The sequence below is a fragment of the Chiloscyllium punctatum genome, chromosome 30, assembly GCF_047496795.1.
Source record: "Chiloscyllium punctatum isolate Juve2018m chromosome 30, sChiPun1.3, whole genome shotgun sequence".
Lineage (NCBI taxonomy): Eukaryota > Metazoa > Chordata > Chondrichthyes > Orectolobiformes > Hemiscylliidae > Chiloscyllium > Chiloscyllium punctatum.
Window position 1 is genome coordinate 6,193,587 of NC_092768.1, and position 26,501 is coordinate 6,220,087.

The 26,501-nt window shown below is 40.4% G+C and overlaps 1 protein-coding gene across 14 annotated transcripts in view; it reads right to left on the bottom strand.

Annotated features, from left to right (window-relative positions):
• The window catches only part of LOC140455148 (ras/Rap GTPase-activating protein SynGAP-like), a 1,171,996-nt gene that overhangs the window by 364,851 nt on the left and 780,644 nt on the right, over positions 1-26,501 (bottom strand). For 12 of the 14 annotated variants that reach the window (XM_072549832.1, XM_072549831.1, XM_072549829.1 and 9 more), the window contains 7 exons: positions 18,336-18,480; positions 16,179-16,415; positions 14,517-14,718; positions 13,191-13,372; positions 9,717-10,572; positions 5,084-5,254; positions 3,895-4,112 (listed from right to left, as the gene is read on the bottom strand). In XM_072549832.1, coding sequence (XP_072405933.1) covers positions 3,895-4,112; positions 5,084-5,254; positions 9,717-10,572; positions 13,191-13,372; positions 14,517-14,718; positions 16,179-16,415; positions 18,336-18,480 — 2,011 coding nt within the window. The remainder of the gene's footprint in view (positions 1-3,894; positions 4,113-5,083; positions 5,255-9,716; positions 10,573-13,190; positions 13,373-14,516; positions 14,719-16,178; positions 16,416-18,335; positions 18,481-26,501) is intronic. The other 2 variants (XM_072549843.1, XM_072549830.1) reach the window with 1 other exon arrangement.

A 26,501-nucleotide genomic window follows, 5' to 3' on the forward strand; every position in this document is an offset into this window, starting at 1 on the left:
GATTAACTGGCTAACCAGAAGCAGAGAGCAGACATAAATAGAGTACAAGAGTAGGGAGGTGATTTTAAATGTGTACAAGACTTAGACCTCACCTGGGACTACCGTGTATAGTGTGGGCACCATTTTATAGGAAAGGTGAGAGGTCATTGGAGACATTGCAGAAATGACTTGCAAGAAATTTCAGTTATGAATATAGGTTGTGGAAATTGGACTGTGTTCCTTGGAGAGAAGAAGGCTGAGAGGAGATTTGATGGAAGTTTTCAAAATCATGATACAGTAGATAGAAACTTTTCCTGCTTATAAAAGAAAAGAAGATATAGAATTAAAGTGATGTGCAAAATAAAGCAAGTTTGATATAAGAAAAATCTTTTTCATACGGCAGGTAGTAAATTGCACTGCCTGAAAATGTGGTAAAAACAGGTGCAATTGAGATGATTATTTGGATCAAAATGTTGTCCAAGGATATGGGAGAAAAAGCAAGAGGTTGGCACTAAGTAACAGAATTAGTGCAGACAAGTTGGGCCAAATGGTTTCTTTCTAAGCAGTAACAATTCTGTGATTGGGTCTTTTTAAGATGTGCAAGGTATGCTGAATGCTATGCACATGGATCACTGCTGGGAGATCAATGGTTGAAATAAATAATTTGCATGATTAGTATGTGGGCAAAGAATATAATGTGGGAAAATGTGAAGTTTTCCATTTTAGCAGGAAGAGTAAAGAAAAACATATTCAAAGGGTGAGAGACTGGATAGTCCTGAGGTGCTGAGAAATCTGCATGTTCAGGTGCATGAATCACAAAGGCTAGCGTCTAGGTATAATAAGCATTTGGGAAAGCTAATAGAATTTTGTTGTAAGGGGAATTCATTACAAAATTAGGGAGGTTATGCTTCAGTTATACAGGGTACTGCTGAAATCACATCAGGAATACTGTGTAAAGTATTAATCACTTTACATTTACATTCTTCCTAAATAGTTGAGAAAAGATTTACTTGACCAATACCTGGATAATTAAGGTTGTCTTATGATAATTGGTTGGATAGGCTAGGCTTGTATCCACTGGACTTTAGAAGAGTAGGATATGTCTTGATATAAATATAAGATCCTAGTTGGTCTTGGCAAGTTGTGTGTGTCAAGGATGACATCTAGAACTAGGCATCAATACTTAAAAATAAGGCATTGCTCAGTTGAAACAGAAGAGGTGAATTTTTTTTACTTTTGAGGATCGTGAGTCTTTGGAACTCTCTTCCTGAAACAATAGTGAAGTAGAGTCTTTAACCTGCCTCTGCCATTCAAATATTTAACTTACGTTAAACAAGGGGGTGACAGGTTATCAGGGTTAGGTGGCAATGTGGATTTGAGGTTTCAATCAGATCAGCCATGATCTTATTAAATGATGGAATGGACTTGAGGGGCTCAGTGGCCTACTTTCATTCCTTATTTATACGAGGCAGGCATTAGTTTGGGCCTAACTTTTAGCAACATTGCCACCACAGCACTGCAGTAGAACTAATTGGAATAGAATAGACATGTTGTCAAGTGGTCTGAAAATTCTCTCCCATACCAAATCTTGTTTCCCAAACACTCAAATGGCTACTGTGCCGGGGCATACAAAAACAATGCTTCAAGGGCACCCTGATGCTCTCTTTGAAATACAGCAGCATTGACATTAATAATTTTGAGGAGTCTAACATTCAATATGATGTGAACTTGACCTTCAAGAAGTATTGCGCTTTGAATCTAAACGCCTGAATGATGAAGCACAATGATGGCAGAGAAGGAAAGAAAACCAGCAAATTCCGCAATCTGAATCCTATTAGCTCATGGGATGTTCTACCCAAAGTGTCAAAAGATCTGTGGGCCAAAATCATCCTATTTAATCAGTTGAAGACCCAGAACAGGGACTCGTGACTCTAAATAAATGGCATCCTCTAATCAAAGGTAGCTAACTAGGAAGATGACAGTCTAATTGATCAGGAAACCTATTGATGGCCTCATCTTTCTTAACTAGATTAACTGCAACATAAAGAATTGTTTCCATGGCATCAAAAAAAACATGTTGACTTCTCTTTAGGAATTGCTAATTTTCAAAGTTATTGACATCTGTTCCATAAACAGCCAGAGAGGGTAATGATTGTGTTTGCGGCATTAATCAATCTGCCCAGTATTTCAGTGGCAAAATTCCATTGTTTTCACACCTATCAATCAACTGGAGTGAAAATAAAATATTGTGGGTGCTGGAAATATGAAATAAAAGTTGTTGAAAACCTTCAGCAGTTTAGGCAGCACCTGTGCAGAGAAACAAAGTTATCTTTCAGCTCAATGGTCACTGGCGTCCATTTATTATCAGCTCTGATTTTGTGTGTGTCTCTCTCTGTATGTTTCTACATTTCCTAATTTCCCTATTCAGGACACAGATCTGAAATATTAATTCTGCTTTACTCTGCACAGATTTTTTTTATTTTAGTCAGGTTTAAATGTGGCACGCTTAAGAGTAAATCACCCCTACACGTTTGCATCAAACATTCCTAGTGTAGGTATACCAGCAGGTTAGAAACGATCTCTTGAAACTGCCCTATTAAGCAACATTGATGCAGATCTATTGTGAAATGGTGTTTGTGTCAACCATGCGGATAACTATAAACAAGCTCAATTCCAGCATCAGAGCCTAACTTGAGAAAAGATCCTTTGGTCTTACCCAGTAAATGCAGGCCCCAGTAAAATGTTGATGCATGAAGTGTGAATACAATGTTATGCACATCTCATTTATGCTGTTTTTGACTTGGCATACTGACTCATTCAATTTGTGGAGGCCAGTATGGGTTGATGAGAAGATAGAACTTGTTGCCAGAGTGAGTGGTTGAGGTGGATAGTACAGATCCAGTTAAGGTGAAATTAGTTGAGCTACGTTGCATCAGTATTTCCCCAGATACGACCTCCTGAGGTCCACGCATGGTAGCGACTTACAGGACTGGAAGTCAATGTGTCCACTGGTGTGTGCAGAACCTCTAAGTTGCTGCATGGCTGTGCAGCTTAAATGGAACATCGTAGTTGAGTATATAGAGTACAAAAGAATTGAGGGTTACTCTGGCATTAAATGTACAATATTTAGAGAAAGCTGGAGTGGAACATAAACATTGGTATAGACTGTTTTTAACATGTTTTTATGTGGTATATTCTATGTAATGTCCCTTGGACGTGTTTGGGCAATGTTTTCTGAGAATGATCTCTTTGGAGACTTTGTTCAGGATACACCATGCCAACTTATTTACATTCTCAGGATGTAGATGTTGCTGTCCAACCCAGTGCTACTCTCCACTCCTAGTTCTTTATAGATGCAGATGTTTATAGCATAGCAAGAGGCCATTAGGTCACTTGGGTTCATTCCACCCTTCAGGCACTCTGCCGGGTATTCCTGATGAAGGGCTTTTGCCTGAAACGTCGATTTTCCTGCTCCTCGGATGCTGCCTGAATTGCAGTGCTTTTCCAGCACCATTCTAATCCAGATTCATTCAGGCCAACAATGATCTGACTATATGAATCCCATCTCATTGCTGAGGAAGCTTTGGAACAAATGAATATCTAAATACTGATTAAATGTTTTGAGAGTTTCTTACTCAACTAGCCTTTCTAGACTTCCACCACTGTCCAGGGGAAAATGTTTCTCCTCCATTTTCCTCTTGGCCTTCTACTTCTTCCCTTAAATTTAGGCCCTCTGATTTTAATCTTTTGTACTAATGGAAAAAGTGCCTTCCATTCCACCCTAACAGTGCCTTCATAAGCTTGTATACCTCTATCGGGTTTCCTTTCACTTTCATTGCTCCGAGATAAACATTAAATGTTACTGGCCCCGAAAGCTTCCTAACTAAAACACTGGGTTGGGTCTTCACCAGTTACCTGTTGATAATGCCTTTGATCTGGTTGTCCTTCTCCTCTTGTTGCCGACGCAAACGATTCTCACTTTCGTCCAGGCGTGTTTGGTACTCTCGCAGAATTTTCCCTGTCTGCTCCTCCTGTGACATCAACCGCCGCTCGTACTCCTCTAGCTTACGGTTTGACATCTGCAGTCGTTCTTTCAGGGAAAGAATCTCCTCCTCGTATTGTGTCTGTTGCCCCTGCGGAATTGGATCACAGGGGGGAATAAATGACACATAACCTGTCATATCATGGTACGGGGTGGAGTGTGTTGGGGGCTGGTGTTAGCGCACGAGTACAGATCACATGGAACCTGACTTTTTCAAAAGCGAACTTTGAGAGCTGTGATTTTCTTGTTTTGGCCATGGTCATCTGTTGGTGAAGGGTGTGCAGTTCCCTATTGTCCATTTCATTAACTAATTATTGTCACTCAAGTTAAGACTGAACGTGATTAACAAGTCACAAAAAAATACTTATTTTGAAGAAAGTTTGACAAATAGAATAGGAAATAGCATAGCCTGGAAATGCCGCCATCTCTTATGCCCGTGCTGAATTACATAGAAATGTAATATGGACAGGCATCCACTGACCATGTGTTAAAATATGCCTGAATGTGGGGTTGAGGTGCAAGAACACTTCTCCTGACCTCATATCAAAGCCACTGGCTTCCATTTATTATCACCTCTTAGTGTGTGTCTCTCTCTTTTTTTCCCCTTATAATTTCCCTATTCTCTTTGTTCTTCCTGCTTAAAACAGGTCTCTCTTTATTTAATTGTTTCACTCTTCTGTTCTTTCTCTCTTGATCACTCTTCATTGCTCAAGTTGATTGTCTCACCTTTTGACAATTGCTTCCCTCTCCTTATCAGCCCCCTCGAATCTAGGTCTCTCCCCTTTTTGGTTTATTCCTTTTTGATCACTGTCCCTTCCCAGTCAATTTCTCCTGCCTTCGACTTGATTTTGCTGATCCACTGGCGATGCAGTGACCTCAAATTCATATTATGAACTGCCTTGTGGCACCTGCCAATAAGCACAGCTCATTGTTCTAGTGTTAAGAATCCAGGTTCCAATATAGACAAATGGTGTTGGCCTGACAATTTATAGACCTCTAAACTCCCTTCGCTATTCTAACTCCACAAAACATCAATCTTGATCAACACAGCCACATTTTCACCTTGTCCAGCCTGCTCTCATCCATCGACTTGGAGTATTCCCGTAATTTGTACTCTTCCCGCTCTAGATGTGAGCTTTCGATGTCTGCAGAAAGGTGTGTCATGTTGGTCACCCAGGCAACAGTGCGCTCTGAAGGGGTGACTGGGTGAAGAGTTGAGGGTGAGTGGGAAGCCTGAGGGACAAAAGCAGATGGCATTATGAATTCATTGATTTAAAAGCAGCCTCTTACACATTATACAGTGTTGGTCTTTTCTCCTGTACTGCCACGATTTTCTGTCCTTTTGCCTTGCAAGGAAAAGGATGACTTTTGGAACTAAACATCAGAGTTTGGAGATTCTTGGGCTGGGAAGCTTTCAAGGCCAGGTAAATAAGGGCTGAAAAATGTGTTGCTGGAAAAGCAGGTCAGGCAGCATCAAAGGAGCAGGAGAATCGACGTTTCGGGCATAAGCCCTTGGGATGGGATAGTGTGTGGATTAGGACGGGAGGGGAGATTAGGGGTGTGCAATTCTAATAGACCAGGAGTAATATGGCTCTGTTAGGTTCTCAATATGTTTTCCTGTGTAGGAAAATTTCATTGAAGGAGTAGGTTCTTTGTATCTTTGTCCAGTGCCAAAACAAGAAATGGGGCAGGCAGGATATTGTCATCCAATTTGAAGCTACCTGCACCCCTCCCTCAGTGACCTCCAAACATAAGTATGCCTGTGTGGCTGGGACCAGATTCTGGAGGAATCGGGGCTAAAATAGTAAAATGTAGCTAGCAATCACTTGGTAAGTGGTGATTTAAGCATAAAATATTGCTCCTGTCTTTCTTGGGTCAGTCCAAGAAAATGTCAGACAGGGAGGCAGCAGCTGTTCATCAAATTTGATCCAAGCTCCAGTCAAAATAATTCACTGATGGAGTGTATGATCTGGAACTGGTCAGTTGGGATATTTGGGATTGCTCAACTGCCTCCTTTACCACCCTGCAGAGTGTACAGGGCAGCCATTCAAGTGGTGGAGATTCTAGAGATCATGGATCTTCCATCAGACTTGACTAGCTTCTTTTGAACATGGGTGGCACGTAAAGATGACATGTGAAGTGAGACATCTGATAGGTGATGGAACAATATGCTTAGTTTGAATTTAAGATTTACTTTTAGCATGAGAAACTTGGGGTACAATTCCGCTACTTTCCAACTATTAAGTTATTTGCTGGATAATATGCTGAGTGCAAAATTTGTAAGGGAGACGAATTGCCTGATTTTGACTGAACATTATGCTGTACCAGAGGAACACAGCAAGTAATACAAGTTGTGCCATTGAAATGACAGCAAAACAGGAGTCAATAATCCCAGCTGTTAAATTTCCAGATATTTCAAATATCTAATAACCTACTCTTTCAATTTATGTAGAATAAAGCCTTTTGGCTGAATGGCCCAGTTCTGTGCTATTAATTCTGTGTATTGTGACAAAGTTGGTCAAAGTGGTTGGTTAGAGCTTTCAAGACTCAGATTGATCAATTTTTAGTCATGAAGCTTATTGAATGATAAGCAGAGGTTGATAAATGGAATTCAGGTAGCAGCTTGAAGTGCTGAGTGACCTTCTCATGGTCCTGTGTATTATGAAGCATAACAGATCAGTAGATAACAGATTACTAACTTTCGGACAAGTTAGATGGATGAGCTGCTATCTCCCTGTCTTTGAAGTTTTCTGTGTGTATAAAAATAGACTGGAAAGGCTGGGACTTTTTTTCACTGGAGCATCGGAAGTTGAGTTTTCAGTTATATAAAATCATGAGGGGCATAGGATAAGGTGGATGAAAAGGACCTTTTCCCAAGGGTGGGAGAGTTCAAAATTAGGGTTGTTTTTTAAGGTGAGAGGAGAAAGATTTAAGAAGAACACAAGTGGCAATCTTCTTATACAGAGTGGTTTGTGTGTGGAATGAGCTGCCAGAGAGTGGTGGATGCAGATAGTTATCATTTTTAAAAGACATTTGGACAAGTTCATGAATAGGAAAGGGTTGGAGGGATATGGGCCAAGCACAGGCAGGTGGGAATAGTTTAGTTTGGGAACATGGTTGGCATGGACTGGTTGGTTCTTTTCCATGCTGTATGATTCTGTAACTCTATTACAAGGACTTATTGTCTACTGGAAACAGTATATTCATAGAGTCATAGAGATGTACAGCATGGAAATAGACCCTTCGGTCCAACCTGACCATGCTGACCAGATGCATCCTGAAGGTGTCTTTAAAAAAAAGTGTATAGTCAATTCAGTACTTTTAAAATGAAGTTGCTGTTGTAATGTAAACATTGTGATAGCCAAATTGTGCAGTGCAAGCTACCATAAAGACAATGAGATAATGACCAGACAATTTCAGTGGACTCGAAATGTTAACTCTGCTTTCTGTCCAGACGTGCTGAGGTTTTCCAGTAATTTCTCTTTTTGTTTCAGATTTACATTATCTGCAGCTCTTTGTTTTATATTAATGATCAGATACTGTGATGTTTAGTGATGTTGACCGGCCAGGAAACCAGGATGAATTTCCCTGCTTTTCATCAAAATAGTATCATACAATCTTTTACATCTACTTTGGAAGGCAGAGGAAGATTCCAGTTACAGAGGAACTTCTTCAACAGTGCTGCACTCCCTGATTACTGTACCATCCTAAAATATCTGGTGATATCTTTGGAGTTGAACTTGAGTACACAACAGGAGACAATCTATGTGTGGAGCCAGAAGAAGTAGCTGCGGTTCTAAATGAATACTTTGTCAGTATTCATCAAAGAGAAGGAATTGGTGGAGGATGATCTAAGAAAGGGAGTGTCGAATTTCTAAACCAAATTGCTATTAAAATGGAAGAAGTATGAAGGTAGATAAGTCCCTGGATCCTGATGGGGATCTATCTCAGAATATTGAGGGAGGTAAGAGAACAAATTGCTGGACCATTGACGGACATCTTCATATCCTCTTAGGCCACAGGTGAGGACCCACAGGACTGGAGAATAGCCATTGTTGTCCTGTTGTTTAAGAAGAGTAGCAGGGATAATCCAGGAATTTACAGGCCTGTGAGCCTCATGGCAGTGGTAGGGAAATTATTGGAAAAGATCTAGATGCATTTTGAAGCAAATGAACATACTTGTGATAGACAGCATAGTTTTATGTTGGGGAGGTCATGCTCACTAACTTAATTGAGTTTTTTTGAGGAGGTGATGATGATGATGATGATGATTGAAGGAAAAGCATTTGATGTGGTATACATGGACCTCCGTAAAACCTTTTACAAGGTACCTCATGGCAAACTGGTACAAAAGGTGAAGTCACATGCTGTCGGGGTGAGCTGCTAAAATGGATACCGAACTGGTGTGCTCGTACAAGACCGAGTGTGATGATGGAAGATATTTTTTTGGAATGGAGTGTTGTGACTAATGGTGTTCCACAGGGATCAGTGCTGGGACCACTGCTGTTCATAGTCTACATAAATGATTTGGAGGAAGACCTGGTTGGTCTAATTAATAAGCTTGCGGATGAAACAAAGATGGTAGAGTTGTAGATAGTGAGGATTGTCAGACGATGCAGCCAGATATAGATTGGTTGGAGGTTTGGACAAATGGAGTTTAATTTGACAAATGTGAGGTGATGGATTTTGGAAGGTCAAGTACAGGTGGAAATTATACAGTGAATGGTAGAACCCTTAGGAATATTGATTTGCAGAGGGACCTGGGTGTACCGGTCCACAGATCACTAAAGTTGGCAGCACAGTAGGTAAGGTGGTTTTAAAAAAAGGCCTATGGTATGCTTCGTATGGGCCAAGCACAGTCAGGTGGGAATAGTTTAGTTTGGGAACATGGTTGGCATGGACTGGTTGGTTTGTTTCCATGCTGTATGATTCTGTAACTCTATTACAAGGACTTATTGTCTACTGGAAACAGGGGCATTGAGTATCAGGGTAGGCAAGTAAGTTATGCTGCAACTTTACTGAACTTTAATTAGGCCATACTTGGAATATTGCGTACTGTTCTGGTCACATCACTACCAGAACGATGTGGATGCTTTGGAGAGGGTACAGAAAAGGTTTACCAGGATGTTGCCTGGTATCCTGGATTTTAGCTACGAGGAAAGGTTGGATAGACTTGGGTTTGTTTTCACTGGAATACAGGAGGTTGAGGCGCGACTTGATGGAAGTTTTTAAGATTGCGACTGTCATGGATACAGTGGAAAGTATGCTTTTTTCCCCAGAGTGGAGGAGTCAGTTACTCGGGGACGTAGGTTCAAGGTTAGGGGGTGGAGTGGGGGGGAATGTTTAAAAGATGTGCGAGGCAAGTTTTTCACACAAAGGGTAATGAGTGCTTGGAACATGCTGCCACAGGAGGTGGTGGAAGCAGATACAACAGCAACATCCAAGAAACACCTGGATAAATACATGAATAGGAAGGAAATAGAGGGATACAAATCCTGTAAGTGAAGACAGTTTTAGTACGGAAGGGCAAAATGTGTCAGCGCAGGCTTGGAGGCTGAAGGATGTGCTCCTGTTTTATATTGTTCTTTGTACAACCTTATGATTCAAGTGAGAATGCTATCTACTGAGTCATGACTGACGACAGCACATTGGTCCTGTTTATTGAGAAACAGGGTTTGATCTCTAGGAAACATACCTGTTTGGTGATGCCTGATTTTGGAGCTGGGGTGTCTGCTTTGGCCATAATTGACTGCTGCCGCACCTTGGGTCCATGTGTTGGCTCAGCAGGCGATTGCAACAAGTTAGCACTAGGTGGCCGAGGTCTCTGGGCTGCACTAACAGTAAGCTGCTGCGTTTTCCCTCTGACTAGAGGTGGAGGGGCAGGTGGTGGCTGGTCTATCCTCCTTTGGGGGCCAATGTTAGCTGGAGCTGCCGACAGCATGTGTTGGAGGTTATCAGTAAGTGAAAGCTGCCGCCGGCTGAATTCACTGTTCTGCCGGGCAAACTCATCACTGTAGCTGTGGCTATGGAAGATCTGCTTGTTTGCAGATAGGTCCTCGCTCTTGCTGTAACCATGGTAACCCAAGAGGCCAGCACCAGGCTCGGCGGGAGTCCGTAGTGAGGCAGGCCCATCAGAGGTCATGTTGAACAGGGGATTCTGAAAGGACAAAGGGACTCTCAGCTGTCCATGTAATCCGTCTGTGGTAATGCCCATTTGTCCCAACCGCAGGCCTCCTGATACGCTCGATCCACTGCCCTGTGATAGCCGGCTGGGTCTGAGGCCTACTGTAGTTCCAATTGATGCTTGACTGCTGTTTAGCATGTCTCCAACAGTCTGGAGGTTGCTTATGCTGTTCATACTCCTGCTGTCCTGCAGATCCATCATGGAGATGCTCTTGTTCGTAGTCATCATTTTAGGATCAGGTTCAGTGATATCAGAGCTGCTTGTGCAGTATGCTGGGGAGGACCGTGCAAGAGGAGGCCTTGTCACGTAAAAGACATCCTTTCCTTTTTCCTTGGTCGGAGAAGGAAGCCTGGTCATATCGATTGAGCTACAAAGAAATGAAAAATAACCGCACTGAAATAAATGGAATAGAAAGTCTGTGTTCCACTATCACTCACTGATTCCCTCTTAGTCACCTCAGAACAAATACCACATCCAAAATTTGAACGCATACCAAGTTTCACCTATTACACAACCTGTGCTTGACCTACATTGGTTCCTCATCCAGCAATGTCTCAATTTAAAATTCTCGCACGTTCAGGGTCCTCCAAAGCCTCACTTCTCTCCATTTCTCCTCTTTAAACCTAAAACAAGGGTTAAGTAGGCTCTGATGGGGCACTGTAACTAAAATGCTAACTATTTGTCAATGAAAACTTATGTTAAGTTTCTGTTCACTTTGTATATCAAAATAACTTTATTGATGATGCACACCAGATCCTGTGGTGCCCACTGGTCTCTGAAAAACTCTATTGTGCTGCTCCCTCTCAATTTACCCAGTCATGGATGTAATCATGAAAAGGAAACAGCAATTTTTGAGAATTGTTGTCTGAATGTCTAACACCAATTCCCTCAATGACCCATTGCCAGGACCTGTTAATGGCCATTTAGGAGCAGACGCACAAGGAAGCCCTCCAGCAAATCCGCCCTCCCTGTACAGGGTGCTTGTAAATTAGGCACATTGGGCTGAAGAGGCTAAATTAAAAGGCTAAGAGAAGCCTGTTTGAAAAAAAAACTAAAGGGGCTGCAACCGAAAACAATCAACATAAATGTGAAAAACCGTTTCGTTTCAGAACTACATAATGTCCTGGCACCTAATGATTTACCAAGTGTGTGATTACATGGGAATGCTGTGTGCAAAATTGCTCACTCTAGGTCCATAATGGAAAAAGACCCCTTTGCAGAGAACCATTCATTTGAGATTTCTTCTGCCAGAAGGCAAAGCATTACTGTATTTGAGCCGCAGAGAAAGATAATAAAGTAGATAGTGTTTAGCAGCAGCCTGTACAGGAAATGCCCTCTGACTGTTCTGAAGGGCAAGGGGAAATTGCCCTGAGACTGCTGAAACTGTGGGATACCACTTGGGAGGTCAGTGTCAAATTCTGGATGGAGAGGAGTCAGTTCATCCAGAAGTTCACCACACACTTGAGCCACCTTGAGTTTTCTTAATGTATACTTGTGGCTGAATACTTCTGGCTCTGGATATGTCCTAGATGTTGACATCTAGAGCCAGCCAGTTCAGTATTATTGAGCCTGCTCTTCTGACATTTAACACACTCCCAACTATGGTTAGTCCAGTGTCCTGAATCCCCTTCTCTGTCAGACAGCCAGTCAAACCCATTTTGATGGAGGAATGTATTCTTGGACAGTGGCTCCTCTATGACAGCCAACCATGTCCCAAGCTCTGATCAGGACCAAATGGGGGGGAAAAAAAGGGCAATTCCTGGAAGAAAGTCTGAGGCAAGATCACTCTGGAAACAGGAACTGCATGTTGTACGTGAGGCCATACCCCTGACAGAAAAAAAGACGGAGCATCATCTTAGAGGAGGCTCAACATAAAGGTGTTACTGCTGTGTCTGAAGGTAGAAAGTCACTATCTGGGTGTCAAGGCTTACCAATGACTAAACCCACCCACTCCTCATGCGGGAGGCTATGTACCTCAGCAAGGAAAAAGAAGCTACTGCACCTGGTATTCCCATGAAGTCTTCTATCCAAGTACTAAATAGGCCTGAATATGTTTAGGCTAGAAAGATCAGGTGTTTTCAGACTACTTTGGCCTTTGGCATCTCTCTCTTTCTTAACTTGCTTCAAGAGCTGGTTTGCTCCAATTCTCACCTCTTCTGTATCTTTGATTACCTTTGCTCTTTCTATCAGTAGCTGTGCCTTCAAATCTCCTAAGCTATTGACTTCTGTTCCTAAACCCCTCTACCTTTTCCTCCACCTTTTGTGACTGTCATATCACTTGACCAAGGGTTTGATCATGTCATAATTTCCCATCTGGTTCATTGTCAGATTTTGATGTATAATGGTCTGTGAAGCATCTTGGGATGTGGTAAAATGCTGTAAAAACATAGGTTTTATTCCTGTCGATTTTGTTTCTACTGAGAATATACTCTTGTACTTTGTATTCTTGATCCTGAATCTCAAATTACCTCAACTTACTTTGTTATTTTTCAGCCTTGTTGCATGCTACTCGCCAGTATGGCCCTCAAATTTGTACTTGGGCTACTCAGCAAGACAGCAGGATGTGAAAAGTTTACAGCATATATTTTTTCATCACTGGAAATTATAAATAGTTTCTCAGAAATCAAATTCAAATGTCTGCAAATGCCATGACTGTAACTTGTTTCTTGGAGACGACTGTTAAATATGCAAAGTTACCTTCCACTTTTCTATCCTCAATGCAAATGTGGTCAGTTAAAAGTGCTACAGCTTAAATTCATTGCCAATGGAACTGGCAATGCAACTTGGCTATGTAGCAATCATTTCTCAATGGTACAGAGATATTAAAGTTCGGGAACAGTGTAGACAGAAATTTATCTCATTCAGTGTTACATGTGGAGGAAGAGTTTGATGAAATATTGTAAAGGATGTTTTATTCTATGCGAACATTCACATAGCAGACTCAACACAGATTACATAATCAGCGGAGTCCCTTTCCTTCCTCACCTGTTCAGATCTTTAACCGTGTACTTCTGAAGGTCAGATGAAACACCACGGTTAATACTGGGTCCAGAAGTGTAACGTTCTGCTATGTGGCTGCTTTGTCGCTGTACATGCGATGGATTTCTCAATGCTCCACTTATGTCATTGAGGAGACGGGGGAGGGGTCCCAGTTTCAGCACAGCTTCCTAGAAAGGCACAGAAGTATTTTTAGGAGGGGCAACAACATACACGAATTAACAATTGACTTTAGCATTAAAACTGCACTCAGTATACAGTAATCGCAAGATAATGACAAAACCCAGTAAATCCATTCATTTCACACATATATAATCTTAAGTTAAGCAAGCAATCTTGGATTTCTTCATTGTGCAATAAATTTAATGGTGCTCAATACTTCCCTTTCACTCTACAGAATCCCAATTAATAAATCATTTTCTAATTTATAATAGATTCACACACGCCCCACTTGCAATAAAAGAATACAACATGACTCAAGCACATCTTATTCAATCATCATATACTAACCCAACAGATTCCAGCTTTATCCTTTCCATTCATTCCAACTACTAAATATATACTGAATTCTAGTGGGTCCAAACACTTCCCATTGTGGAATCCAAAGGTGGCTGAAATAGTATCTCCCCAGGAATATGTTCCCAATAGCTCCATTCAGATGATATTTACCTTCTACAAAAAGAATGCCAATGGTTCCAACCAATTATATTAGCATTTGAAGTATAGAAAGTGAAAGGATCCAAACGGCTCTGAAAATGTATAGTCTGTGCAGTGTCCAATGAAGCCAACTAATGTCTTGCTGACCCCATGTGAAGGGTATTATTAAGATGGAGGAAGTTCATCAGAGATTTACCAGGATATGGCCAGGAAAGAAGGATTTGAGTTGCAATGAGAGGCAGGATAGACTGGGATTTTTTTCACTGGAGTGTAGGAGGTTGAAGGGTGGCATTACAGAGGTTTATAAAATCAAGAGGGGTTCGATAAGGTGAATGACCAGGGTCGTTCCCCTGGGGAAGGAGATTTCAAGTGCTTGTCATATTTTTAAGGTGAGAGGAGAAAGATTTAAAAAAGGCATGAAGGGCAACTTCTTCACACAGTGTGGTTCATGTATGGAATGAACTTATAGAGGAAGTGGTGGATGTGGGTACAGTTACAAAGTTTAAGAGATATTTGGATGAGCACATGAATAAGAAATGTTTGGAGGGATATGGGCCAAGCACAAATTGATGAAACTAGTTTAGATTGGGACTGAAGGATCTGTTTTTGTGCTGTTTAATTCTGACTCTATGATCTGTGTGAGGTTAAATACTTCACCTTGCTGAGCTGAGGCAGCACCTCCCACAGGAGGGAGTGCAGCGTGGAGAGCTCTCTGCCCAAGTCGATGTAGCCCTCAAAGCTAGCTGCATTGGTAACTGTGTCTGGATTGGAGATCTCCATCAGAAATTGCTGCATGCTACCCCATTCCAGCTCCAGAAACTCATTCATGAATGACATGTAGTCCTCCTTGCTGCCAAACCTAAACAGATGGAGGAGGAAGAAAAGCAGCACAATAGCAACACAAGCTACTTCAATCCATCTCTCTAATCTGTCTCCACAACAAATGAGAAAACATATATCATACCTGTAGGTGTAGGTAAAGCAAGTAGAATAAGAACTGTAAGTGTCTCCAATTAAATAACCACATACCTAATCATTCAGCAATTGCTGTATGAGACTTTGACTGTTACAAAAATCTAAACATTACTTGTCAATAATTGTCAGTTCTGGGCACCTCACTTGAAAAAGGATATTAAAACCTTAAACTGAAGGTAGCCAGGAGATTTACAAGAATAGTAACCAGAATAAAAGACTTCAGTTATAAGGACAGACTAGAAAAACTGGAATTGTCTCCTTTGAGCAGAGAACATTGTGGGAGTTTTAAGAGATGCTGAAAATCATGAAGGGTAAATCATACAGTAAATTTTAAAAATAACTTTCCATTGGGATAACCAGAGGCTACAGGTTTAAAATTATTAACAAGAAAAGTAAGTAATAGGTGCAACACATATTTATGATCTAGAATGCACTGCCTGTTGGAAGCACATTCAACAGTAACTTTAAAAACAGAATTGTATAACTACTCAACAGGAAAAACCTTGGAGGGTTCTGAAGAAAACGTTTTGGGGTTACAGAATACTAGTACAGCTTTTTCAAAGAGCTAAAGCGTGAACATGATTCTGTCTCCTATGCTGTATTGTTGTGTGATTCTTTCCCACTTTGTATATTTTAAAACCTTACAATCTACATACTTATTTTTCATGGTTTGTGACATTTTGAATACCGCAGAACATCAATGATCACTAACATGAGGAATATCTGTCTGAAGTATAATAAACAATTCAAGACATCAGCAGCCTGTACAACAATTGACAGTAACTAATCACACAACAGAACAAGCTTATTTGCCAACTGCATGCAAATAGAACATGATGATATCAGGATTCCATATTTCTCCATCAGTATAGTTCTATTACAGTGGAACTCCAGTCTGGATGACACATTTATGAGATCCACGAAGAATCTTTCATGCGTATGTACCTTATTTACAGATTTAATAGTTGTCAGTATTTCCTAGTTCTCCAAACACTGTTCAAAGGCAAAGGATATGTGACGATATCCTATATGCCTCCACATAAAAGCAATATAGACAAATAATAATATTCCTTATCAACCCAACAAAATAACCAGACTGAATTTTAGCAAATATTAAAAATTAACTAAATGTTTGAACAATTATAAACCTACCAATCAATTAAAAAATCACCATATGAGCAAGACTATTGGACTGCATCTGCAATTATATTCTTCCAGTCAGATTTCATGTACGGGGTCACCACTAACACTTACCTCCCAAATCCCTCACATCAGCCCCAAAGGCTACATTACCCACTGAGAAGGCTGGTGGGCTGCGGCTTCCTCATGCCTGGAAAGACTTACTTGGTGAAGTTGGCCAGGTTTTGAATGACTTTCGCTATAAGGGTCAAAGTTCGGGAGGTGCGATCATCTGGATACTCCTGCATCAAGTTGAAAAGGCTGGGTGACATGATGGCAGGGCAGAGAAAGCGGAGGAACAAGGAAGCACTGATTAGACGGTCAGCAATGTCTTCCCTGCCACGCTCGGCACAGCGATGCCTCCACGAAGCGAAGACTTCCTTCAGCTCACGAGGAAAGACACTTTAAAGGAAGCAAAAGTAAGAAATTATCAAAGTTAGCGACTTGAAGAACAAAGGCACCGTATGATGTAACATTTAACGTGGCATTCATTTACCATCTGAAGAAAGCTATGTATAAAAGCAGCTTAGGTGTTCAACCCTTGCTCAATGATAACCCTCCTCTCTGTCTTTCTAACGAGCCATTTATATGGTGAGTTATGATGATGGTGGTGCAGTACCTCTAGGTGTGCTATAAGCAGATAATGACTTTCAGAGATAATTGGGTAAGCCCTTGAGTGAAAAGAAAAATGAGATGAGGATAAGTGCGATGGTATGGGACTTAAGTGGATGCTGTGTTGTTGATCACACTTTGAAAGATCCAACATGTTCATGATGGTCTAGGTTTCTCTTCCGAGAACATAGTTTGAAAATGACATGCTTGGTCTGGTAGGTTGGGCCTGGAAGGTTCAATTTCCATTTGTGTCAAATGTTTGGAATGATGATGGCCGAGAGAGAGTTGGATTTTTGGGAGAATTGGAGTTTAGACCATAAGTGTTAGGAGCAGGAGTAGGCGATTCAGACCACTTTATATACTCTGCCATTCAATGAGATTATAGCTGTCCTGATAATCTTCAACTTGACTTTCTTGCCTTATTCTGATAACCCTTGATTCCCTTACTGATTGAAAAGTCTGCTTATCAAATTTAGGGTTTCAAGAGACAGATTCCATTTAATTTGGAGGAAAATTGGTCAGAATTGCTTTCCTGCAGGCAGGCAGCATATATGGATGCTAGAGTGCTTCTTGTGACAGCTTTAAGACGAATGCCTTTACAATATTCAATTCTTCAAGCTAAAGGATAACTATTTTGACAAGGAACTGGAATGCAGCATGTACCATGGTGCTGTATACTGAGTATAGTACTGAATTTTCATATCCAGAAAGGGACAAGAATTTGGAGATAGATGTAAAGCTACTTTGATTTATTAAAACATGAATGACCAAAATAAGAACAAAATTATATACGAATTGAAAGCATACTATAATTGTTACTTCAAGGCACATACATTCAAAATCAACAGTGAGGCCTCCTGTTCGAAGGAACTCATTCGAAGTTCTGTTGATTATGTTCTCATGGCCAACAATCAAGAATCAGCACTGAGATCTCAGTGATACTAGTTTGTAATTGGGCATCAGAGAAAAGTAAGTTCTGTTCACTTGACTCCTTTGAATTTCAACTTTTAGATCTAGAGGAAGTGCAATAGGATAGATTATCAACTGTTTCTTGTCAAAATAAATATCCTTTGGCCTGAAGAGTTGAATATTGGAAAGGCATTCGACTTTGGCTGTCTCATGAAGCACTTTTCACCCATCTCTGTGTCAAGATTTATGTTCCACGCGACCTCCCTTCAACACTTTTTTTATCTCGCCACATACACATATTCTTGTCTCCCTAGATACCTTCTTTTTCCTTAAATATAAAGTTCCATATTCTATTAATTCTCTGGGTGAACAATTCCTTATTCTATTTTTTTTGTTAAGTGTCTTATATTTCTAGCCTCTAGTTTTAGGCTTGTCTACATAATTTTAACTTCTCAATCCCCTGGTGTGGTCTTTTTAATTCTAGTTTTTGGTTTTGAACACTATTAATGCAAAGCTTCTATTAATCAGTTTCAACTTAGCCAGCTGGCTGCAAGTCTACCTGGTATATCATCAATCACTCAATCCTCTGATGTGGGTTTGTTTCACTTTATCCCCATCTCTTCTCTGCATGAGTGTTTGAATCACTTTATCCTCAATATACTGAGTTTGAATTGTGGTCTCAGATTTGTGGTCTCCTCTTTTAGGTCCCACAATTGTTTGAACATTGCTCTTACATTTGTACCTGGCATCACTGACTGATTTCTATTGGTCTTACATCTGTCAAATAACAACAGCACTGACCAATGTGAGTTGACGATCTTGCAAAGTGCCAGTTCGCAGCACATCCTCAGGTTAGCCTGGTGATCAGCCAAAGTGGAAAAGGTGCACTTGGCTGGGTCTACCTCGCAGTTCTCTTCAGATTCGTAGAGTGCTCGGATAAACTCACCTGTGAAAAAGAAACAATTACTGTTAGCTATTTTTAAATCCCTGATAGTTAGATTGTTACATTCCATTGCAAAACATGCCATTTGTCATATCACCTAACTTCCCATCACACATACCTTCTCTCACACACATGCAAAGTAGTATCCTGTCTCACACATGTACTGGAACATCCCCACTCATATACACATCATAACATCTCCCATGCACGTGATGTAACATCCTTTCTCACGCACACTGTAACATCCCTCACATGCATGCACCATAACATCCCATCTCATGACCCATTACATCCCATCACATGCACACATGCAACATAACATCTCATCTTGCTTATACACCATACTACCACTTCTCTCGCACACACACACACAATTTAACACCCTGTCTCATGCATGGTCACACTGTATTATCCCATTTCACGCGCACACAGACTGTAAATTCCTGTCTCATGCATGCACTATAACATCCCATCACATCACACCTGAACCACATCATCCTATTGTACTCCACAGGCAACGTACATCCTATATCACAAATAGGCACCAAAATAACCCATCACGTGTGAACACACACCACCTGGGACTGACAATGGACCATCAAAGGCAAGATAGAGTTTGCAGTAGAACAGCATTCAGGGTGAGGCTGAGAGTGGAGTGAAGCAGCATAAAGGGCAAGACCTTGTGCACAGCATTATAAAGGGTCAGTTTCCCTCAGTTGGTGAACCAAATGGGAATGGGGACTGGTAAAGAAAATCACTTATTTATTGATGTCTCAACACAAAGAAGCCCATAGGATTAAGTCTACAGATAAATATTTGAATTTAATCAACCCATAATTTAAGCTAGATCAATTAATTAGTTTAAAATCAAAAGTAAGCCAATTGGATTTATATAAAAGCTTTAACTTGCATTTTATACGGTGCAGATATTTTCTGGTCACTACATATAGAAAGTAGGGTGCAGAGGAGATTCAACCATGATGTTGCTTGGTTGGAGCTTTTCAACTATCATGACAAATAGAGAGCTTGTTTTCCTTGGAACAGATAAGGTTGCAGGGGATGGGGAGTTCTGACTGAGGTCTACAAAATTGAGCTGCAAAGATAGCATGAATAAGAATAAGCTTTTCCCCTGAGTCATGGGATCATTTACCAGAGGATTTAGATCTAAGGTAAAGGGCTGGAGGTTTATGAATTATGAGCTATTTATTGTCACATGTATCTAGAAAAATAGTGAAAGTGTTTTGCTGCCAAATTCTGACATCATTTTGAGTTACAAAATGTATAAAAGGAAATTACATAAATAGAGTTCATCTTCTGTACAAGGGGTCTTCAACACAGCTCCAGTGCTCCTGCGAAGTGTCCCAGGCTTCAAGGAGTTCCCACTTTCAGACGCAACTTAAAAGAAATCTTTTATTCATCCACAGGTTGGTGGGTATCTCGAACTCAAAGGGTTGTAGAGGAAGGAATCATTGCAATCTTCAAGAAGGATTTAGACAAACAGTTGGAGCACCACAGAATTCAAAGCTATTGACCATGTGCTGGGAAATGGGATTACAATAGATAGGTGCTTAATGACTGGCTTGGACTTGATGGGCTGAAGAATCTTTTACCATGCTGTAATAGTCTGTGTCTGTCAACACAAAGCTTTTGAGTAAATGCAAACTAGGCAGGTCAACCCTGATTGGTCAAGACACTGATATGGGAATGCATCATGGAATGACTGTCAAAAGTTTTTGTGTTGTTAAAAAAATGGCATAATGTGTGGACATGTCTTTTCTGGTTGCAAAGGACAAGGCCTTCGACATGAATGTAAGCAGCTCTAGCACACTTACATAAATCACACTCCACCACTGACTGATAATCCTAAATTAGTTGTTACTGTAATTCTTAGCATAATTGGGAATGCTCAACAAATCTTTTCCAGTCTTGGAATCAAATTTTATATAGGCCAGTTATGTTTTATCAGCATGAGCTGGTTGAGTATGGCAAGTACTCTGCCTGCTACATCAGCCAAACGGACATGCTATTTGATGTAATTTGCAGTCATTAGGAACTGCGGTCCTCAAACTAGCATCACTTTGGCACTGAAATGTATATGTTGCATTACTCATTTGTGCAGTACGCAGAACATATATTGGGTTGCTGGAAGCCTTTTGTTCTTGGAGAATACTACTGAATTGATATTTTCAGTGTTAAGCATTAAGAATTAAGAATTAAATAAAACATTTAGAGCATTTCCTTAAACGATAAAGTGACCTAAGCACAAGGCAAGAAGTTGATTGGCAATTTTGATAAGTGTTGATTTAATTAATCTTTTTCAATTTTTTTCTCCAATTACTAATTAGTCAAATGGAGGTACCTCAGGCATATGGAATACACATCCTGTTCCACTTAGGAACTTAAAGACACTTCTTGAGTCCTGTAAAATCACCTGGATAGAAAGTGTCATCAATTGGAGGAGTAAATTCAGTTTCACAAAATTTCAGCATCTGCTCTGATCACTGTGATGCATTTATGAGGTAATGTGAATCACACATTCTTGGATGTGGTCACACTACAGTTTAATTGGGTAGGCAAAAAAAAGGATACAATGACCTATTTTACTAATCAACCTGTTCAGGAATGTTGTTACGCACTTCTGGACTAGATGGGACTTGAAGCCCAAGTTTCTCATTTCAAGACTCTGGATACCAAGTGATCTTCAAACAGCCAGTTAGAGTCAGGTGAGAAGTTCAGGAGTCCCCTGAATGCATCAGATTCTTCAGCTGGTATGCATCAACTGGTATGCAGTTCTAAATATAACTGAGGATTTTTTTTAATTTGGTGAGTGCAGCCAGAGCTAAAATTAATGAATTACTGGTGATTTAGATGCATTTACGAAGAGAAAGAGTAAGTTCAGAAAGGCAATAATAATATGGAACACACAAATAGGCAAGAAGGCAAGAATAGGCATTTTGGTGGCAGCAAACTCAGCTCCAGGATGTTATGTTGCTTTTCTGATGTTGGGGTCCAGAGCAGCTGCAGAACATTTGGTGGGGCTTAGGAGGTGGGGTTCAGCCACAGATTATAGTCCATATTGATGCCAATGACACAGGTTCAAAGAGGGATGTGATCCTGCAAGCACAATTGAGGGAGCTGGAAAATTTAATATCCATGGTATCCAAGTCAATCTGGTAAATCAGGTCCATATTTAGCTCAGTGGCAGAAAGCACTTTTGGTAGACTGTTATTTTTGAATCTGTTTTCAGTACAGTTGCACAGGTTTCAGTACTGGGTCCCTTGCTGATATCTATCAATAATTAAATTTTAATTGGGGGAGTTGTTAATTGCCTGCGCTGTTGTCAGGGTGGAAAAAGGCTGCAAGCAACAAATGCTAATGGACCAATCAGGTGGTTGGTACCGTGACACACGGATTTCAGTGTGGAGAAGTCTGAGGTCAAGAATCTGCAAAGGCAATCAAGGCAAGGAAAGACACAAGAAATGATAGATTTCTGAAAAGTACAGAGGAACAGAGGGATCATCGATTATATTCTAACAGAGCTAGACAGACTAAATGCAAGTTGGGTGGGTAGAACCAGGGGTCACAGTCTCAGTATAGGGGGTAGGCTATTTGAGACTGAGATAAGGAAACATTTTATCAATTAGAGTGTGATCAAACCGTTGGAATTCACTACAGGTAGAAAATCCTTTATCCGAACATCTAAAAACCGAAAAGCTCCAAAATCCGAAGGTTTTTTGGGCAGTATTTTTTCTCGTTAACAAGATTGATTGGTGAGCAAACAGTTACCCCGCTGCATATGTGTCGCTCAGATGTCACGTGGAGGGACGTGGCCAAGCACAGACAGGCCTGGGGTTTCTCTGTGAATGCTTCCAAGTTGACACCCATTCGATGTGTATCACTCATTTGCAATATAGAGATTGTGGCCAAGAACATTCTTAGTTAGAAGTCTGCTTCTCCGGTAAGATTTTTAAAAATTTCACCATTAAACTGTCACTGTTCTGAAAACTGAAAATTCCGAATTCCAAAAAAAACAGCTGGTCCCGAGCATTTCAGAAAAAGGATCTTCTACCTGTATCATAGAATGCTGTGGAAGTCACTGAATATGTTCAAAGAAGAGGTTGATAAACGTTTAGATATTGATGCGATCAAGAGAAAGCAGGAATATGGCATTGAGGTAAAGGTTCGGCCATCATCACATTGAATGTCAGACCAGACTTGAAGGACTGAATGTCCACTCCTAAGAGGACTGAATTTATATGGGAAACATTCTTTTCTTGGCTGAGGCACAGAATACAAGAGCAAAGAGCTTATACTAGAAATTGTCTAAAATACTAATTGGACGACAGCTAGAGTAGTGCATATTGTTTTTGTCACTATAATATCAGAAAGATTTGATGTGCTATACTGAAGAGATTGCCAGGAACGGAGGATCTTAGATATGAGAAAAGATTTTATAAAGGCTGTGTTTAGTTTATTTAGTTGATAATAAATTGTGAAATGGAAGGATCTATTCCCGTTAATAGGGAACTCAACAACTTAGAGGCAAAGATTTAAATGAATTGTGGAAGAATTAGATAGATATTGAGGATTTGCTTTCACCCAGAGTGGAAGAGATCTGGAACTCATTACTCAAAAAGATGAAAGATGCAGATACACCAACTGCATTTAAAAACTATTTAGAAATAAATACTTGGTGCCAACAGGCTACATATCAAGAAATGGAATATGGAATTTGACTGGCTAGCTATCTTTTGGTTGACAGACACTTAATTGGCCTAATGGTCTCTTTTCTCTGTGCTTCTGTCTAACTCTTTACGAAGCACACCATCTGATGTCCTATTGCAAGCAAATGCAAACCTCTGAGAATACTTCATCACATACAATCCAATGCTATGTCACTTGTAGATTAGATTAGATTACTTACAGTGTGGAAACAGGCCCTTCGGCCCAACAAGTCCACAGCGACCCGCCGAAGCGCAACCCACCCATTCCCCAACATTTACCCCTTTACCAAACACTATGGGCAATTTAGCATGACAAATTCACCTAACCTGCACATCTTTGGACTGTGGGAGGAAACCGGAGCACCCGGAGGAAACCCACGCAGACACAGGGAGAATGTGCAAACTCCACACAGTCAGTTGCCTGAGTCGGGAATTGAACCCAGGTCTCTGGCGCTGTGAGGCAGCAGTGCTAACCACTGTGCCACCGTGCCACCCTGTACTCCCAATTGCTACGTTATTCAAAAGCCTGAATACCCAAACACTCCAAAAACACTGTTACATCCATCTCGAACACCAGATCAACTGCACCTTAAGATTTTTTTATCACTATTATTTACTTCCTAAACATCTCGACATTCATTTCCAAAACTTTGTGTCAACCACACTCCATTACACATACATCCAAATAATGTCATATCTATCAAAACACTTGGACATGCCAATCCCAAACATATGTGACACAATCATTTGAACATTCTGTCACTCAAACAATCCAGCTACTTATCCACATGCATGCATACCTCATGCATGGTCAAACATGCCATCTGAAGCACCCCAAATACCATGCCACACCCCATCTGAATTCGAAATGGGGCTGAGGGTAAGTGCAGATAGCAATGATGGAATGCTATGTGGACCATGAGCAACTGCAACCATGGAACATCCTATCAAGGAAGGAAACCAGTAAAATATCAGAGTGTACATTTTACGGTTTACTTGATTCACCTTTGGGAACAGTGTGTAAGAAAGATGCAGGTCTTTTCCTTAGTGGAAAATAAATGTTTTTAGTTGACTCCACAATAGAGGAGATAGAAAATGGTTTGTGCAGAGTACCAGGTTTGTAAATTATAAGACTTCTACCTGGAATCAGTTCTTAATTGTCTACATTTTCCTAATTTTTGCCTCTTAAGTGAAAGTCAACATTTCTAGGTCCGGTACAGAACAAGTTAAACACAGGGTAAATTTCTCTATACACTGTCTCATCAAGCTACTTCCAAAATACATGACAATTAAAGCTGTTTTCCCATCAATGTATCGTAATTTCAACTGACTTTGTCAATTCTTTTTTTTTTACCCCCACTACTAGCCAAATAAGCATACACAATTTAGTCCAGGCAGTAGACTGCACAGCTTGGCTTTCATTGCCAAGCTTATTCAAACTGGGCTGTAGGAGACACTGAATTCATAGTCTTTGAACATCTTGTTGAAATTTACTGTTGCAAAAATTTTGGAAGATTCACTTAGTAATTCAAGCCTGAAGACTGGTTTATGATTTTGTTTAGAGATAGTCAGTGGACCAAGTATTTCCACAACAGGCATGATTACAACCATTTTTTAAAATTACTGTGGCAGATGTAGAACTTTGGAATACACAGTAATGTAAGTTAATGGTGTAGTTGGAGAGGGTAACAATGAAGGAAATAATGGAAGAAGAGTTGATTCTGTATCTGGAATGAACAGGTTGGAAACCAAACTGATCTCCCTCCCATTGGAAGCATATGCACCGAGCACATATTAGTCGCTAAAGCCCATTGGACATTAAATCGTTCAAGGAGTCAATTTTTCTTGAACCTTACTCCACTGATAGAGTAAGGTACAGTCAATGTTTTGACCTTACAAATTGTGTGAATGTATGTATTTACACACAGAGGACAGGGGCATCAGTGAATAGAGTCCAGTAAACAAAGAGCAATGAGTGGTGAGTTGGTAGCTTAGGTGTTCGAGGTTGAAGAGCTCAACTTTAAAATAATTTCTTTGCAGCTATCTGATTTGTCTCACTTTTGCTTCAGTAAAGTATGTATCTATTTAGCGTTACTGCAAATCACCAGCGTCCAAGGGAATGCCTAAACTGTCAGGAGGAATCATTCCACCTGTCCTGCTACTTTGAATAGTGTTGTCAGAAAGGAAGGAACCTGTTGCAAGGAGTGATGATGTCATGAGAGAAATAATTTAACAACAGGATACTTCAGTCCTTCAAGTCTGTTGTGCTATTCTTGCCTGGATTGTAAGATCATAAGACATAGGAGTAGAGTAGGTCATTCATCATCAGTATTCAATGAGATCATGGCTGATCTGATAATCCTCAAATCCACTTTTAGCCTTTTCCCCAGAGTCCTTGGTTCTCTTCCTGATTAAAAGTCTATCTCAGCATTGAATATACTTTATGTCCGAGCCTTGACAAATCTCTGAGTTAAAGAATTCATGAGATTCATTACTCTCGGAGAAGAAACTCTTCCTCGTCTGTCTTAATGTGTGACTCCTCCTTCTGAGAATATGGACATTGGTTCTAAATTCTCCCACAAGCAGAAACCATCTTTCTGCATCTGTCAAGTCAAGTACTCTAAGAGGTTGCCTCTGATACTTGTTTATTCCAAAGAGCATTCAACCTCTCCTCATAAGACAGAATGTCTATATCAGGTATCGGCATATTGAACCTTCTCTGGATTGCTTCCAAGGTCAGTATACCTTTCCTTAGATAAAGGGCCTAATTCTGTTCATTATATTCCAGTTGTGGTCTGTTTAAGCATTTTATAGTTTTATCAAAACTTCCCTACTTTTATAAACTAATTACTTTGAAATGCTGAACTTGGACGCTAGCTTTTTGTGATTCAAGGATGAGGAACCCTAATGCCCTCTGTACCTTTGCAATATTTCTTCAATATATTGATCTCCTGTATTCTTCTTGCCCAAGCACATAACCTTGCATTTCCCCACATTTTGTTCCATCTCTCAAGTTTCTGCCCACTCACCTAACCTGTCTATATCCCTCTGCTGACTATATTTCATCCTCACCGCTTTCTTTCCCACCTATTTTTATATGTTCATCTTCAAACTTCACTATAGTGCATTCGTGTCTATTATCCAAGTAAACTAATATATTGTAAATAATTGTGGTAGCAGCACTGATCGATGTAGCACTTCACAAGTTAATAGGTTGCCATCCTGAAAATGCTCCTGTCAACCCAACTTTATTTTCTATTAGTTAGTTATTTCTTGATCCATGCTAATATATTGCCTCCA